General features: G+C 44.7%; 1 protein-coding gene across 4 annotated transcripts in view; it reads left to right on the top strand.

The window, feature by feature from the left end:
• Asic2 (acid sensing ion channel subunit 2) overlaps positions 1-18,349 on the top strand; it is a 1,070,182-nt gene that overhangs the window by 1,043,669 nt on the left and 8,164 nt on the right. For all 4 annotated transcript variants that reach the window (XM_031354555.1, XM_031354554.1, XM_031354556.1 and 1 more), the window contains exons 4-6: positions 12,426-12,576; positions 14,735-14,791; positions 16,499-16,652. In XM_031354555.1, coding sequence (XP_031210415.1) covers positions 12,426-12,576; positions 14,735-14,791; positions 16,499-16,652 — 362 coding nt within the window. The remainder of the gene's footprint in view (positions 1-12,425; positions 12,577-14,734; positions 14,792-16,498; positions 16,653-18,349) is intronic.

The following is an 18,349-nucleotide window of genomic DNA, read 5'->3' as shown; positions in this document are numbered from 1 at the left end:
GAGAGAGAGAGAGAGAGAGAGAGAGAGAGAGAGAGCTCCCAGGATCTCCCCTGGTACTGGAGTTACGGGCACACACAGTCACACTCAACTTCCTATGTGAACTTTGCACTCAAGTCCTTATGTCTGCAAAGTAAGCACTAAGCTGACTCCCTAACTCCTAGCCAGAAAGGCAGAGCTTCTCTGGCCCATAAACTCAAATGGTAAAGAGAACAGAAAAAGAAAAAGTTAAAGCTAGAGATATTGCAGGATTGGTAAAGTGCTTACCCTGCATTATGAAGTCCAGGGTTCGATCCCCAAACCACATAAGCGGTGTGTGATGGTGCAAATCCTAGCACTTGGGAAGTGGAGGCAGAAGGCTCCGATCCTCAACATCGTCCTTGGTCTCACAGTGAGTTTGAGGCCAGCCTGGGATGCCTGAGACCAGACTGAAAGAAAGGGACGTAGATGGAGAGTAAGGAGGGAGGGACAGGTGTAGGACTGACTGTATGTGATGTGGGTGAGCACCTAGCCATGACCAGGAAGCACTGAATCTATCAAGTCAGAGGAGGATACTGATAGCTGGGCCTGAGGGGTGGAGGTGAAGACACCATAGAACACTGGAGGCCACAGCAGCCCTCGACACAGTGGAGTCCAGAGCAGGGCTTGGGTCATTCCGCTGTCTGTCATTCCCAAGTTACAACTGATGGTTTGAAGAGACTTTAGAGATTATCTCATCCTCATGCACAGTCAATACCTGAATCTCTCTCCTCCAATCCCAGCCAATGAGGATTCACTCCCACAAGTATAAGGATAATTTCATTATTGAGTTATACGGGTGGGTTAGCAAGCTCTCTTTATGTTCAGAACAAGTCCTTCTTTAGGATTAAACAAGGTAATGCATTTAGCATGCCCACCACAGTGCCTACAACATCAACAAATGTTATCTTCATCTCCGCCTCCCTTATGACAACTACTCCTGTGTCTGTCTTTCCCTTGGGATGTCAGAAAACAAACCTAATTCTTCTTCCCCGAGACAGTCCTTCAGATATCTGAAGACAGTGCTTCAGGGTCCCTTGAGGCTCCACTTGCCTCGGATAAACAAATACTCCAACCCACTTGCAGACACTCATTGGTAAGCGAGAGCCGTCGCTGTGTGCACGATGGTTTCCCAGCTGCTGCTGTGTGTATGAGGCTTCAGCGATGCTGATGGAGCAAAGGACAAGGCAGCCATAGTGGAGCAGCCAGGCTCTGAGTCAGAACCTCTAGGAGGGACAAACATGGAAGCAGCTGGCCTGGAGCAAAGTTTAGCTATTGAAAGAGCTCTATCAGACTACACCACATGCCACCCATTTTGATGACACATCTTTTTTCCCCCCGAGACAGGGTTTCTCTGTGTAGCCCTAGCTGTCCTGGAACTAGCTCTGTAGACCAGGCAGGCCTCAGACTTACAGAGATCCACCTGCCTCTGCCTCCCAAATGCTGGGAGGAAAGGTGTGAGCCCCCACCACCCGGCGTTGATGGCGTTTCTTAGGAGAAGTAAGTCATGGGACTGGGGACATAGCTTGGGCAGTTACATGCTTGCCAAGTAAGCATGAAATCCTGAGTTCAATCCTCAGGATGTATGTTTAAAAAAAAAATGCCAGGCTCTGTGGTGGGCTCCTGTAAACCCACGTCTGGTAGACAAGACAAGCAAGCCTTAGAGTGTGCTCACTGGCAAGGAGAAGAATCATCAAACCACCGGTCCCAGTGAGAGATCCTATCTCAAAAACAAGTCAGGTGATTCCTGAGGGACCATGGCTGAGATTGACATCTGGTTTCTGCATGCACTTATACACACACATGTGCACACCCATATATATAGCCACACACACACACACACACACACACACACACACACGAATATTTTCACATGTGAATACTTACACACACCTACATACATACCACAGATATGCATATTTACACATAAATACACAAAGGGAGACAGCGAAAGAATTAAAAAGACAAAGAAAAAAAATTCCCCCGTTACTACCACAAAATTAACTCACATCACTTTGGACCCCCAGCCTCTCTGCATGAGGACTTGACGCATCCTTCCCAAATCCCATTTGTTGCTTTTGGAAACTGATCTTGAGCAACGTAGATATGTTATCCTAAATCCTGGAATATTGGCCTTCTGCTTAGACCCTCAAATGTTCTCCAGTGAGGTCTGCGGGGAGCAGCTCACTTCTCCAGGCTCAACAGGAAGCTTGTGTGGAAGTGAGGCCTGTTCACAGATGCCAAAGAGGAAAATGGGAGAGAAAGGGAAGAGATCTGGAGGTCCTCCAAGGCCTGATTCTTGTTCTTTCTACTTGATCCTGTCTAGATAACGGGGTTATGAAGCAGGGACAAACTCAAGGGTGGCACCAGAAATGCCTGGAACCACCTGCTGGCTCCAGCCCTCGCTGAAGTGCGATCCTGTACAATGTGTTTAACCTTTTCTGACACTTTATTCCCCACAAATAAAATAAAAGCAGGAATGCCTGTATCGAGAGAGGCCTGTGAATATTAAATTAAATACGCATAGAGAGTTTAAGTTCCCAGTAGTGCTGAGCAGCTAATAACCATCCAGCCCTCCTGGAAATAGCTCTCCCAAAGTCTAGATAGAAGATTTTATAGTCGGTGTTTAAGTGTGCTGCAGAGAAAGCAAAACAGCCAACAGCTGGGGAGTGTACAGGCCTTGAAGTCACACTTGGTGAAACAGGTGCTTATTTACCTGACCTCTCTCCCACATGGACACTTCAAAGTTCTAAAAGAATATTGAGGCTGGAGTTCAATTAGAGATCAGTAAGCATCGAGTTAATGAGCCGGAAACCAGGATTCAGGGTTGCCAAAGAGGCTAGAAACAGGAAGGGAGATTCTGAAGAAGGGACTCAGAGAGGCAGCCCCGGGTTTTTATATAAGTGTCCCGCAAATCCTAGGCTGAATTTTCAATGTCATGTGAACGGATACAGAGCACAGGAGCTCTGGGAAGAAAACAAGAGCAGGGAGAGCTGAACAACAATTGCAGAAGCTGCCACTGCCTAGGAGAAATGACTCCATAAACAACCTGGGCTTCCCACCTAGGCCACAGAAGTGTCATTCTTTGGGAATTAGATCATAGCCCAGGACTGCAAGCCAAACTAAAATATATCCACCCTTTCTGCCACAAAACCAAAGTGGTTCTCTATAAATTTAACTGCTGCCTAGAACACTGATCCACACTAGAGGGAGATAAGCTACCCCAAGTCTCTAAAGTGATCTACCCACAATGTCTAGTGTACAAATTACTAGACGACCCACAAAGAGAAAACAGGAAAATAATCAGAAACCAACAGATCTACATTTAAGCCCAGTGTTAGAAGGAAGTAGGTTTATAGTAATAATATTGAACCTACTAAGTAATTTTGCAGAAAAGGATGTAAATAATGACAGATTTTGTTTTCTTAGGCAAGATTTGGAAATGTTTTTAAAGAAACCAAGTGGATATTTTAGAACTGATAAACAAAGTATCTGGCATACTTGTTTGTGTGGGATCAATAGAAGATTAGACACAATAACAGGAAAAGGAACATCAAAACACTCAGAGACAGTTGAAAGAAGAGATCCAAGTGGTGGGAGCTCAGGAGAGGGCTCAGAAAGTGTATTCCGTGCAAGCATGAGCGCATGAGATTGAATCTCCAGCATCCATGTAAATAGCCAGTATAGCAGGGCAAACTAGTAATCTCAGAGTCGGGGAGGTAGAGACCGGTGGATCCCTAAAGTTCACCAGATGGCCAGCCCACTCTAATCTGTGAGCTTCAAGTCCCGTGAGAGACTCTGGTTTTGTATACATATTATATATTTTTTCATTCTTTTTTTTTTTTTTTAGATATTTTCTTTACTTGCATTTCAAATGTTATCCCTTTCCTGGTTTCCCTTCTGAAAACCTCCTATCCCCTCCCCCTTCCCCCTGCTCACCAACCCACCCTCCCCTGCTTCCTGGCCCTGGCATTCCCCTACACTGGGGCATAGAGCCTTCACAGAACCAAGGGTTTCTCCTCCCATTGATGAGCAACTAGGCCATCCTCTGCTACATATGCAGCTGGAGCCATGAGTCCTACCATGTGCACTCTTTGGTTGGTGGTTTAGTCCCTGGGAGCTCTGGGGGTACTGATTAGTTCATATTGTTGTTCCTCCTATAGGGCTGTAAACCCCTTCAGCTCCTTGGATCCTTTCTCTAGCTCCTCCGTTGGGGACCCTGTGCTCAGTCCAATGGTTGGCTCTGATATACACCTCTGTATTTGTCAGGAACTGGTAGAGCCTCTCAGGAGAGAGCTATAACAGGCTTCTGTCAGCAAGCACTTGTTGGCATCCACAATAGTGTCTGGGTTTGGTGACTGTATATGGGATGGATCCCTAGGTGGGACAGTCTCTGGATGGTCATTCCTTCAGTCTCTGCTACACACTTTGGAGAGACACTGTTTTAAAACCAAGGGGAAGAGTAATTGATAAAGACAGCCACTGTCAACCTCTGGCTGCCATATGCACACACATACAAACACGTGCACACCCATAGCCTTGCCCTACACACACACCAGAAATTGTTCAAGTGGAATTCAGAAACAAAAAATGCTGATTAAAAATAAACAGAGCTCCACTGACAATATATTGAGCCCATATAAACTATATAGAAAGAGATTACACCATATATAAAATTGGCATTCCAGAGAGGAAAGAAGGAAAATAATTAAAGAAATATTGATTTGTCTTTTTCTAAATTCGTTCAAAAGCATCATTTCACAGATCCATGATCCTCAGCAACCCAGGCAATAAAAATACAAAGAAAATCACACGGAGGAATGATATTGCCAAAATCCTACAAAATCAAAGATGGAGAATCTATCTTATAACGGGAGGAGGGAGACATGGAGAATGAATAATCCATATGAAGACTAATTCATATGGAGAATTCTCACTGATTCTCATCAGAAACAGTAGAGAACAGGAGACAGAGGTGGGGAGAGCGTCTTTGAAATGCTGAAAGCACTTACCGAGTTATGAGGGTGCACACAGCCAGAAGAATATGCCTGAAAGAAATAAGACTAAGACATGGTATAGATAGATGAAATCTGAAGAAGTTTGCCACAAATAAACCCATTCTAGAAAAAAAATGTTGAAAAGAATTCAAGCCAGTAGAAAATGACATCAAATGGATGTGTAAGATCTATAGAGGAAAATGATGAATAATTAAAATAGTGTAAGTGTGGTAAATATAAAACATACGTTTCATTCTCATCAACTATTTTAAAAGTTAACGAGCTACTCCAGGCAAAAATGGTCTTACTGGTGTTCTGCAGTAAGTTGCTTCATTATATGTAGAAGTGATAGGCACCACTGCATAAAAGACAAAACACGTAAATAGACTGCCCTGTGATGTAATGCAACATTAATTCAAGGTAGACTGAGTTAAGATAAAGACAAATAGTCCTAATAGAGCAACAATTAAAAATAATAATAATACAAAATGATATAAATCAGACTCCAACAGAGAATCTAGAATGAACTATTAAAATTGTTAATACAAAAAGGAGCCAGGTAAGAGAACGAATAAAATAGATACAGTGATGAGACAATCAGAAAATAAAGAACAAGATGGTAACTTCATATCAAAAATTGTACTGAGTGTAAATAGATCAAAAACTCCCTAGTAAGGGACTAAAGAGGTGGCCTGGTGGTTGAGAGCACTTGAAGCTCTTCCAGGGAACCCAGGTTCAATTCCCAGCACCCACATGATGACTCATAACCATCTATAACTCCAGGCCCAGTGGATCTGATACCTTGCGCACATGAGATACACAAATACACATTCAGGCAAACACTCATAGCACAGAAAATAAAAGTAAATAAAATCTCAAAAAAATTTTCAATTCCCAATTAAAAGGAAGAGATTGTTAGAATGAATAGCAGCATTCAACATGCCTTAGCATATAGAGATCCTGACAGAGTAAAAGAATGAACGGAGGGAAGATGGGAAGGACTGAGAAATGTGGGCAAGTGGTATTAGGGAATGGCCATGGCTAGCACACAAACCCTCAAGGCAATGATGTCACAAGTGGTGAAGGTGATGATCTCACAGTGGTAGCAAGATTCGTTCATCAAAATGTAATAGTCCTAAATACATAGGTGTCTAATAAGTTCACAAATATCCAAATAACAATTGACAGTGAGAAATGGACAAACTGCATGGTTAGACATTTTAACATTCGTTCCCCAGTCATTGAGGAGAATGCAGTATATTAGTAACTTTTGGATATTTGTGACCAAAATACCAAAGAGAGACAAACTGAAGGAGGAAGAAGTTATTTTAGCCTATGGTTTCAGATGATCTGGCCCATGCACTTGACCAGAACTTCATGGCAGTGTGAGTGTAGAACATCAGGACACCCTCCTGTGGAATACAGGAACCACAAAGTAAACAAGGGACTTTGAATCACGTACATCGTCAGCCTTCACAGTACATCTCCAGTGTCCTACTTCCTCTGAGCTCAGTGCTACTTCCCAAAGATCCAAGTACTTCCAAAATAGCACTTCCAATTAGGGACCAAACACTGAATACAGGAACATACCAGGGACATTTCAGTCCAAATCAAAACAAGGAAGTAAAAAAAAAAAAATTATTAAAGGTATCAAAGATTTGAGCAGCACTATCAAGTGACTTAACCTAATTGTCTTTTATGAAACTGTCCTGGTTGATTTTCTTCAATTTGACACAAACATAGACATATGGGAGAAGAGGGACTCTTGACTAAAGAATTGCCTCCACGGACTGGCCTGTAGGCAAGTCAATGGGATACTGTCTTTATGATCTATGTGAGAGGTCCCAGGTCACTGTGGGTGGTACCACCATGGGCTGGTGATCCCGGGGTGCATAAGAAAACAGGCTGAGCAAGCCATGAGGAGCAAGCCAATAAGCAGCCTTTCTCCATGGCTTCTGCTCATTTCTGCCTCAAGCTCCAGCGTCTATCAGTGATGGGTGTGACCTAAGGGTTGTAAAGCTGGAATAAACCCTTTCCTTTCCCTCCTCAAGCTGCTTTTGGTCGTGGTGCTTTATCATGCAAAAGAAACCCCACTAATAAAGATAGAAAGAAGCAATAACAAAAAAAATTGATAATAGGTAAATATTTTGGTGGGGTCTATGGGACATTCATCAAGATAGACCCATCACAAGCTGGCCCCCAGAACAACTCTCAGGACATCTCAAAACAATGAAAGCACAAGGGATAATGTTTCCTTCCCCAAGGATAGTTCAACTGGAAGCCAATAACAAGGCAAGCGAGAAAATACAACTCAGCAGCATCTGCATGTGAGAACATCACAACAGCCTCAACAGGAATGTTGACGTGACAAGCGGACCTAATATGCAACTGTAATCAGTTCAGAAACTTAGAAAGATGAGCGCATTCCTTGGGATGGGGGGGGTGAGGGGTACCCAAGTTACTGAAGGGAGAGGGAGTGAGAAAGTACCTTAAAGGAGTTAAGGGAAGGAGTAGGGGGAGAACGTGGTCAGAATGCATTGTGTGTGTGTAAGAAATCCTTAAAGAATCAATTAAAATGTTTTAAAGCAGAAGTCACCAAAGTTAGTGCAAGAAGAAATAGAAAATCTTGATATCTCTGCATCTATTAAAGGAATTGAACTTGTAATTTAAAATATCTGTATGCATGCGCATAAGCCCCAGGTCCAGATGGCTTCACTAGTAAATTCAATTAAGCATCCAAGTCAAAGTAAAAATGATACTACATCTATACAAACTCGGAGAACAAAGGGAACATCTCAGGACTCTCTTAATGAAGTTAACATAATTCCAGTGCCAAAATTTAAAAGGATAACTTAAAAAGTCAACCATGGTGCCTCAAGCCTCTAACCCCTCAGATGTCTGAGAGGGCAGCTCTTGGACTAGAGGTCACTTTGAGCACAAAGTTCATTCAAGACTAACCTAGGCTACCAAAATCATATAAGGGTATTAGAAGAAAAGTAAATATGATTCCTTTCTAAATACAGATGAAAGCTTCTTTTGAAAATATTTACAAATTAGGCATAGTAAAATCTAAAGAGACTAGTAAATCATGAGCAAGTAGGGTTTCTCCTGGGACTGCAGCTCAGGCCACATCTAAGGATCAATCAACACCATTCACCATAATAGTTGGATAAAAAAGGGAGTCATGTGATCTTCTTTCTAGAAGCATGAACCATCTTTACCAACATATAGTAGCTATTGATGATTTTCTTTTAAGAAATGAAAATTTGAGAGGCTAGAGAGATTCCCTGCTAGTTAAGAGTCCTTACTGCTCTTGCTAAGGACCTAGGTTTGGACCCAGCACCCACATGGTAGTTCACAGCTGCCTGTAACTCTACTTCCAGGGGACCTTAAGCCTTCTGTTGGTGTCTCCAGCATCTACATGCATCTGATGTTCGTAGAGACACACACATTAAATGTAATTTAAACAATTTTGATTAACAAACTAAAAACATAAAAAAATCATTTTGTCTAGCAAACTAGAAATAGGTTAGAATATTCTCAGTGCCACAAAGGCAGCTAATGAAAATGTATAGCAAACATTTAATGGCAGGGTGGTGGTGGCACACATGGGAGGCAGAAGCAGTTGTGTCTCTAAATTCAAGGCCAGCCTGGTCTGCAGAGTGAGTTCCAGGACAGTCAGGACTACACAGAGAAACCCTGTCTAGGGAAATGTGTGTGTGTGTGTGTGTGTGTGTGTGTGTAAAATGGAGCAATAATAAGCTCTTTCTTTCAAAGATCAGAAACAAGAACAGAAAATACCCACCCCCTCTGGGATTTTTTCCCAACATCACATTGAAATTGTTAAGTAAAAAAAAAAAGGGACAAAAATGAAAACTATAAGCAAAGAAATAAAATCTAAGCTCTCAAAAAGAATAAGCTATTGATACACTCGTGTATGAATAGATGCCAAAAACATTTTGCTGAGAGAAAGCTGCCTGCCATGAAGGAATACATACTCTGTCATTCTATTTATACGTGATCCTACAACAGATAAAAGTCATTTGTAAGGACAAAAGCAGATGGAAGGCTTCCTGAGGGTTAGCAAAGAGGGATGGGATGATATAAGTGGGGAGATTAGATCTGTCCTAGATCTAATTAGATCCTGATTGTAGTGATCACCGCAAGGATATGTGTTTTCTTAAAAGTTCACTCCAGGTGCTGGAGAGATGGCTCAGTGGTTAAGAGCACCTGCTGCGCTTCTGAAGTTTGGTTCCCAGCACCCACATGGTGGCTCAGAGTGACCTGTAACTCAAGTTCCAGGAGATCCAACATCCTCTCCTGGCCTTTGAGGGCACCAGCTACTCACATGATAACACATTCATACATGGGAGCAAACCATTCATACACATAAAATAAATGAATTCTAAAAAAAATTAATTCATGCAGTTATGATGATGAAAATTTGAGGGGTTAGAGAGATTCCTCGCTGGTTAAGAGTCCTTACTGCTCTTGCTGAGGACCCAGGTTTGGATCCAGCACCTACATACCATGTTCACACCTGCCTGTAACTCTACTTCCAGGGGACCTTAAGCCTTCTGTTGGTATCTCCAGCATCTGCATTAGATCAAGTTATTTAGCTTGATCTATTTTTATCATATATAGGTTATGCATTCATAAAGTTGGTTTTAAAAGTAGGAAAAATAGACGCCATTAGGAAAAAGTAAAACCCAGACTATTGAGGAAAGATATATACTTTGCATTTGACTCAGACCTTGAATTCAGACCACTCTTTCAGAGAATTCCTACATCTACATAAAGACAGACTATGAACAGGCCTTCTTAGTAGGCAAAAGACTAACATGTCACAAAAAGTAATATATGAATAACTGATAAAAACATAAAGTTGTGTTCAAGATCAGCAATCACCGGGGACTATAAACAGAAACATCAATTTGCTACAGCTGAACCCCAACCAAAATAACTAAAACCAGGAAACAAAGAAACAATGAGCTAGCTTGGATGTGGAGAGAGCCCAGCTATCATTCACTCCTTGTGGAAATAAGATGACGGGCTGAGAAGATGGCTCAGCTGGTAAAAGCACCTGCCACCTAGCCTGACAACCTGAGTCTGATCCCTGAATCCCACATGGTAGACAGAGAGAACCAACTCCTGCAAGTTGACCTCTGACCTCCACACATTCGCATGGCACAGATCCCTAAACACAGATACCCGCACATGATAAATAATAAATACATGTTTAAAAATGGTAGAAACCACTTTAGACCAGAGTCGGGCCAGTTCTTATAAAATTATACTTGTAACTAATTTATGAAACAGAATCAGCTATTCCACTCTTGGCTATTCTCTCAAGAGAAACTAAAACGTCTGCAAAATGAATCATAAATAAATACTCAGCTTGGCATGGCCGCACATGACTGTAATCCAGCACTTGGGAGATGGAAGCAGGGCCACCTGGAGGTCAAGATCAACCTTGGCCAGGACTCTCCGTGGAGGGACAAGGATTCCAACCCACCCACAAAACCTTCCACCCAAAATTTGTCCAGCCTACAAAAAGATGGAGCAAAGACTGAAGGAATGGCCAGCCAGTAATCGGCCCAGCTTGAGACCCATTCCATGGACAAGAGCCACTCTCTGACACTCTATTAGTGATATTTTATTGTGCTTGCAGACAGGAGCCTGGTAGCATAACTGTCTTCTGAGAGGCTCTACACTGCAGCTGACTGAAACAGATGGAGAGACCCATAGTCAAACATTAGATGGAGCTCAGGGAGTCTTGTGGAAGACCTGGAGGAAGGATGAAGGGACCCAGAGGGGATAGGAACTCCACAGGAAGACCAACAAAGTCAACTAACTGGACCCTTGGGGGCTTCCACAGACTGAACCACCAACCAAAGAGCATACATAGGCTGGACCTAGGCCTCCCTAGGTAGGTGTAGGTTGATCTTCATGTGGTCCCCCAACAGCTGGAGTGGGGGGTGTCCCTAACTGTTGCTTGCCTGTAGATCCTCTTCCCCTAGTTAGGTTGCCTTGCCTGGCCTCAGTGGGAGAGGATGTACCTAGTCCTGCAGTGACTTGATGTGCCAGGGTGGGTTGGTACCCACACACTTTTTTCAGAGGAGAAGGGAGTGGGGGATGGGAAGAGGGAGTGTGCAAGAGGGACACTAGCGGGGCTGTGGGATGTAAAGAAAATAAATAAATAAACAAATAAATAAATAGGAAAAAGATCAGCCTTGACTACACAACAAGTTTGAGGCCAGCCTGTGCTAAATGCGACCTTGCCTATAAATTAAGTAATTAAATACTTACAAGGGCTTCTTCATAATTATCAAAATCTACAATCAATCCAAACACTTACTACCAGGTGAATAGATAAACAAACCAGGATGTGTTCATAAGCTAAAGAACAACTCAGGAAAAAAAAAAAAAAAAAAAAAAGGAACAAACTCCAGGTGCGCCCTGGTGTGGAACAACCAGAAAAACATCATTTTGAGTGAAAGAAGTAGGCACAGGATAACTATCAATTATCTACTTGAAATTGAACTTGAACTTGAAAATTGAAGTTGGATTATCGATTTGTAGTTTGTCTGTTTGAAAAGAGGGTGATCTAACAGTGGTAACAGAATTCCTTTAAGTGGTTTCCCAGGATGGGGGTGGAGCACCAGTTGGGAAGAGACACGAACTTATTTTCTATAAGGATAAAAGGTCATGTGTCTTGTTTGATGCAGTGTGTACGTAGGTGGATGGTACACATTTGACAGAACTCCAACTCTGTAGACCAGGCTGGCCTCGAACTCAGAAATCCACCTGCCTCTGCCTCCCAAGTGCTGGGATTTAAGGCATGCACCACCACTGCCCGGCACACTTAAGATTTTTAGTGTGGCCAGTATAGTGCCTCTTTCCAAAACAAAACAAAAAAACCTCTCCCCCAAAGAGATTTGGGCTGCACGCATCTGTGTGTGTGTGTGTGTGTGTGTGTGTGTGTGTGTGTGTGTGTGCTGTTAAGAGCCTTGCTGTTCTTGTAGAGGACCATAGTTCAGATCCCAGCACCCACATGGTGACTCACATCCACCTGCAACCCCAGCTCCAAAGGGTCCATCCAATGCCTTTTTCCGGCCTCTTCAGGTGCAAGTATGCACATAAGTTCATACTCACAGGCACACACACATGGACACACAAAAAATGAAATATTTAAATTAAAAAAACTGAAAGCAAAATTCCATGAAAACTGACAAAGGTGGGAAACTTCATACAGGAGACAGACAGTGAAGGTTCACAAGGACCATGGACCTGAAGATGCTCCGTTCAGTTTGCAAATTGAACAGGTAAACCACCGTGCCTTGGAGTCCATGGAGACTGAATGAGCATCCTCTGCCAGAACTGACTGCATCCTCCTCCCTGTCTGTCTTACAGCTCACATATCTGCCCCCACCATGGGGGGAGTGCCGGTCCTCAGAGATGGGACTCGACTTCTTTCCTGTTTACAGCATCACAGCCTGTCGGATTGACTGTGAGACCCGCTACATCGTGGAGAACTGTAACTGCCGTATGGTCCATATGCCAGGTGGGTGCCAAAGCCCCCAGGAAACACATCACCCACTCCAAAGAGATTGTTCTAGGGAGGCTGGGGTACCGGACCACCAAGGGGTAGATGGAAATTCTCCACCCAACAACCAGGGCAGCATCCTGGTATGCAGGAGTACCCAGATGTGTGCATCACCTCCATTCCGACATCCCATATGCTTGCCAGTTGTCTGCTGCTCTTGCCTCCCGAGTTCAGCGTCCAGATAATGGGAAGCATCCTGATAATGTGTTGGAATATCCAGATGTCTTGTGGCTTTCATCCAGATGTTTCCCTTCCTACATCCAAATGTCTAGCACTCTTTAGAGTGTGGTGGAAGTCTATTAGTGAGCAAATAAATGTGCCTGTGCTGACTCTTCTGTTGTCAGACTAACAACACTTGTTGCTGTCTCATTAGCGGCAATCAGCATGTCAGAGGCTGGGTGTGGAGTAGAAGGCTGGTGTGGGCAGGAGAGTGGCAACAAGAATGGGTAACTGGGGTGGTAGGCATTGACCTTAGCTTCTATTTCAGGCTTCTCCACTCACTGTGTGGGCTGGCCCACATTACTAACCCTTTCTGTTCTTATGTTCACTATCATATTTTTAAATGCCTTGAACACCACAAAAGTCAGTGATGATTATATTAGTGCAGGAAGAGTTTGGAATAAGAAACCACTCTGCAAAAGACCTACTATGTGCTTGGACCTGTTCCTTTTGATATTTGCTCTTCTGGACTTGTATCCTACATTATTTAAGCTTATTTAACAGAATCTTTGTGATGGGCATACACACACACACATGCACACACAAAGGTTCAACACCTGTCATTTTTGTTGTGACAACTCTCAGGTGAGTATCCTCATGGCTGAATTCTGAATTATTTCATTAGTGATCAGGAATGATCTTAGTCATTCAAAGTAAGAATTGTTGATCTTTAAAACAGCCTCTGTTCAAAGAGACTTTGCCAGTACTGTTTAGGTCACTAATATCAGGAGGGAAAGCCATAGGTGTGGCCCCAGTCTAGCCACTCTGGGTCTTGAAATCAACATCACTTCCATGGCTGGGGTCAGAGGTAGCTCTGAGGGAAGACTCAGAGAGGGACTTGTAGAAGCTACAAAGGCAGTGGATTGTCCCCTAGACCCAGGAAAGACCATAATTGTCTCCCATCTCCAGTGACAGCTGTGCTGACTGCAGACCTACAAAAATGCAAGAGAATAAATGTGTGTTGCTTTAAATAATGACACTAAAATTGCCTATGAGCTTCCTGGAAGACAGGGCAAAATGGAAACCACATCACTTAACATGTTATTATTGGAGAAGGGAATTGTACCAGCTCTTCAGTGCTAAAGACAAAACGGTCTTTGGGGCGGGGGAGGAGGTGTCAAAAAAGATATTCCTGAGGAACCTTGACTGTACGTTTCACAAGGGGAAAAGGGGAAAATAAAACAAGCAACAACAAAAAAAGAGATCTTTGTGTTCTGCATAGAGTTCTCAGAAAGGAAGACCCTTGCCTGATGCTCAGGCTAAACCAGCCATGAGCTTCCTCCCCCACATAAAACCTGAGCCAGAGACAAGCAAAGTGAGGTTGCAATCATTCCACCCATAACACGACCCATGACATCTCAACCCTGTGTGATGATGGGCAGAGCCATGGGGAGGCACAGGACCAGCCCTGGTTGCTTGTAGCAGTGTGGTGTGCTGAGAAGAAGCCACCCCAGGATTCCATGAACCTCTGCTCCAAGCCTGCCTTCCTGCCAGCAGTTTGCTGCCTGGAAAGACAGCAAAGATGCTGAGGTCCGTGGCTTTCTACTTGGAAGCCTAACACAAGGGGTCAAGGAGACCACATGGGCCTGGCTTAGAACCTTAGGACCTTGTCTTGTTCCCAGTCTCCCAGACAAGCTGCCCCATCATCCACCAGAGCCACCAGAAGAGGGCTGGGCAGCTCTCATGGTCTCCTCCTCACAGAGGAGATCAGAAGTCACCACCAGATCCGAGGACACTGAACAGTGCCACCCACCAGACTGTCCCCTGAAGACAGCCTATCCCTGTCTTGGGTTTGGAAGTCATTCAGTGCCTGGGCCAGTGAGGTGCTGCTAGCTGGTGTATGTGGCCCTGCCCATGTGGTTAATAGTCTTTCTCTCTTTGCTTTCCTTTCCTGTAGGGGATGCTCCTTTCTGCACCCCTGAGCAGCACAAGGAGTGTGCAGAGCCTGCCCTCGGTCAGTACTGGGGGAACAGAGGGAGTGGGGGTGAGGTGGAGATTGTGAGGTCATCTGGTGGGGACACAAAGTCAACCATGGAAAAAGGAGCAGGGAAGGGACAGGCACAAAGAAGCTCTGCAAGAAGGAGTAGCTGCCCGAAGCTGGAGAGGAAAAGAGAGGAGGAGGGCTCTCCTGGAGCCTCAAGGATGAGGGCTGCAAGGGGCATAACGATGCTGATGGAAGAGAAATAGATTTCACACACACACACACACACACACACACACAGCCACCAAATTCATGTGCAAGCAGAATGAATGTCTTTCACATGCTATCAGCCCAAGGGATAGGAAGCAGGGTCAGAGAGGAAAGGTCCTCTTCCATTCCATGCGTGCAAACACAAGCCATTCCAAGTCCCACTATGTCACCGCCTCCACCTCCCTACTTCCCCCAGATCTCCCTTCTCTCATAGCCTCCAGGGCATTTGAGGGCTAAAATAACTGCAGGCTCCCCATCTGGAACGCCAGGAGGGAGAGGGCGCACACAGCCGTGGGTTGAGATAGCCCAGCAGCTGTCCTGCTGTCCACCTCTCCTCTCTCCAGCCCCAGAAAAAAACCGACCAAGCTGTAAACAACGCTGAAGCACCCTCAGTAGCTAGCTGCAGTTGGTAGTGCTAAGTGAAGGCAAAGCTAAGACTCCTATTCTAGATGGTCTGAGACAGGGGGAGGTGTTACAATGTGTGCAAAGTCTTTTGTTGGATTAAAGATAACAAAACCAAATGAAGAAGGCACAGGGGGGTGAGAACAAAAGAGGGAGCTGAAAGAACAATTATTCTTGCTAATGATAAAACTTCTGGACCCTTGCAACTAAGCATCGAGGCTTTTGCAACAGGGGAGCAAGAAGGTTCATCTCAGCAAGTAGCAGACAGCTTGCCACCTGCAAGCACCGTGAGGGGTCAGAAAAGTACAGAGGAGATGTCAGGGGAGGGGAGCATCGCAACTCACAGGGCTGGGGTTCTTCCTAGAAGCAGGCCAGGGTGACAGAGTAGCAAGGTGAGAATTCTCCTATGCTGCTTTTAACAGGCTTCTTGCCAAAGCCGGGCTAAGCACTGAAGAAGCAACTCCCAAGGGCCTGGCTAAAGTTTAGACAAAAGAAATTAAAAAAAGAGAGTCTGTCAGAGGTCAACAGTGCTTTTGATCACCTGGTGTGCTTGGTTGGAAGAGGAGAGGAAAAGCCGAGTTGTGTTGGGGGCTGGGGGAGGGGTTGCTCCAGGGAAAGAATTCAAGGATCCTTCCCTGTGTGGCCTCTCAGCTGACAGAGGGTGTGGCATTGGTTATGAGGAGTACCAGCCGGAAGGGCATGAAGTCTTGAGTTCTAAGCGTGGCGCTCTCCATATTAGTTTTCAGGGTAGCTCACTCTGGGGATCAGAACTCCAACCCTGACACAGACGGGAAAGCCTTGAGAAGGGGAGGGGCCAGGCCTCCCTGGGAACTGCCTCTCTAAAAGTGGCAATGGATCTTCTACAATTTCCAAAGTGCCAGAGGACAGTAACAGCAAGCAGAAAGAAAGCAAGCCCAAGGCCCCATCCCATTTCTACAAATCCCCATCCCAATTTCCCTGGGGCCCAGCTCCTCCTCCCAGATTGCCTCTTAATGCCTGGATTCCAGGTATGCTGGGCCAGAGATCCTTGCCCCACATCTGCCTGAGACCCTTTCCTCTCTCCTCCAGGTCTCCTGGCAGAAAAGGACAGCAATTACTGTCTCTGCAGGACACCCTGCAACCTGACCCGCTACAACAAAGAGCTCTCCATGGTGAAGATCCCCAGCAAGACGTCAGCCAAGTACCTGGAGAAGAAATTTAACAAATCGGAAAAATATATCTCGTAAGTTAAGTGGAAAGGGAGGAAGAGGGAAGGGGGCATTCAGAAAGACAAAAAAAAAAAAAAAAAAAAAAAAAAAAGCAAGCAGTTAGCTCAATTTAGCAAACATTAATTGAGCACCTGCTGTGTGCCAAGCTCAGAAGACAAAGCCACAAAGAGCTTGCAGCCTCCTGGGGAGATAAGTGCGGGATTGAAAGCCACATAGGGCAATGACGTCTGGGACAATGTTGGCTATAATTGAGATATGCAGACGCTGAGGGGAAACAGTGGTTGACTGCTGTTTGCTCAGGGTGAGGTTCAGAGAAAGCTTGACCTTTCTAAAGAGTGTCTTAACTCTCCGTGTGGATCTTGAGCCTTCTGTTCCCTCTTCTGGGAACACTTTTCCTGCCACTCTGCCTAACTGGTCCTCATGTTACCTGTCTCTATTTAAATAGCATTGCCTTGGAAAGTTAGATTATGGTCTCCCTCTTTTAGTTTCCTCCTCAGGCACTGTGCCGTTTGCCTTTATAATATCGCAGCAGTTTGTGACTTGCAGTTAAATAAGTGCTTTGTTCAGAGAAAGGAGCTGACACCCTGTATCCTTCAAGATTTAGGTTTAAGGAGGGGGTTGGGCATGGAGAGATGGACAGCCGTTGAGAGTACATATTGCTCTTTCTGGAGTACTGGAGCTCAGATCCCAGCAGCTCAGAAATGGCTGTAACTCCAGCTCCAAAGAATCTGATGCCCTCTTCTGGACTCTATTGGCACACACACACACACAGGCGCACATATACACCAAGACACACACCCACATGTAAATATATATATAAACATATATGAATATATAGAGGGGGAAGAAGTAGTAGGAGAAGGAGAAATAGGTTTATCAAAAGATCCAGCTGGGCAGTGGTGGCTCACGCCTTTATTCCCAGCACTTGGGAGGCAGAGGCAGGTGGATTTCTGAGTTCGAGGCCAGCCCGGTCTACAGAGTGAGTTTCAGGTCAGCCAGGGCTATACAGAGAAACCCTGTCTCAAAAAAAAAAACAAAAAAATTATAAATAATAAAAAATAAAATAAAAGCAAATCTTAAAATATATATATAAAAAAGAGAGAGAGAGAGAAAGATCCAAGACCATCATCAGGCCTCGTGGTGGGAGTACATTAGACAGAAACAACAGCCAAAAACATGAGCTGGGACCTGAAAGAGAAAGAGGGGCTTCCCTTTAAAGTCTGGAAAGGAGCTTCATTGGCAGAGATAACTTAAAATGAGAGTAAGAGAGATAAAGAGGTGGGTGGCAGGGAACGGAGAGGGACCCCAACAAGAAAGTCTCCAGATGAATCCCAAGACTGGGGAAGCCCCAAGCCTGACTTGTGTAGGCTTTCAGAAGTTGTAAAGAACACTTTATAGAACGTGGCTTAGTTTGGGATAGCAGACATGACAAATAACACAGTGGAGTCAGAGACCATCCATAAAGGCCTGTCAGCCACGTCACGGACAGTTTAATGTGCAATCCCAGGGACAAAGGTACAGAGCAGGAGGACACCACAGACAGCCCCCACCCCAGTGTTCTAACATAATTCCCCACTCTGAGGCCTCCTTCATTGCCTCCCTGCACACCGGTCATAGTGGGATGTTCCCTAAAGGCAGGCACTTCTCCTTCTTGCTCTCTGCTCCCTACTGAGTACCACTGACCCTTCAGGCCCAGACCTGGGGCACATAA

Source organism: Mastomys coucha, unplaced genomic scaffold (assembly GCF_008632895.1).
Source record: "Mastomys coucha isolate ucsf_1 unplaced genomic scaffold, UCSF_Mcou_1 pScaffold5, whole genome shotgun sequence".
NCBI lineage: Eukaryota > Metazoa > Chordata > Mammalia > Rodentia > Muridae > Mastomys > Mastomys coucha.
This window is presented reverse-complemented; position numbering and strand designations above follow the sequence as displayed.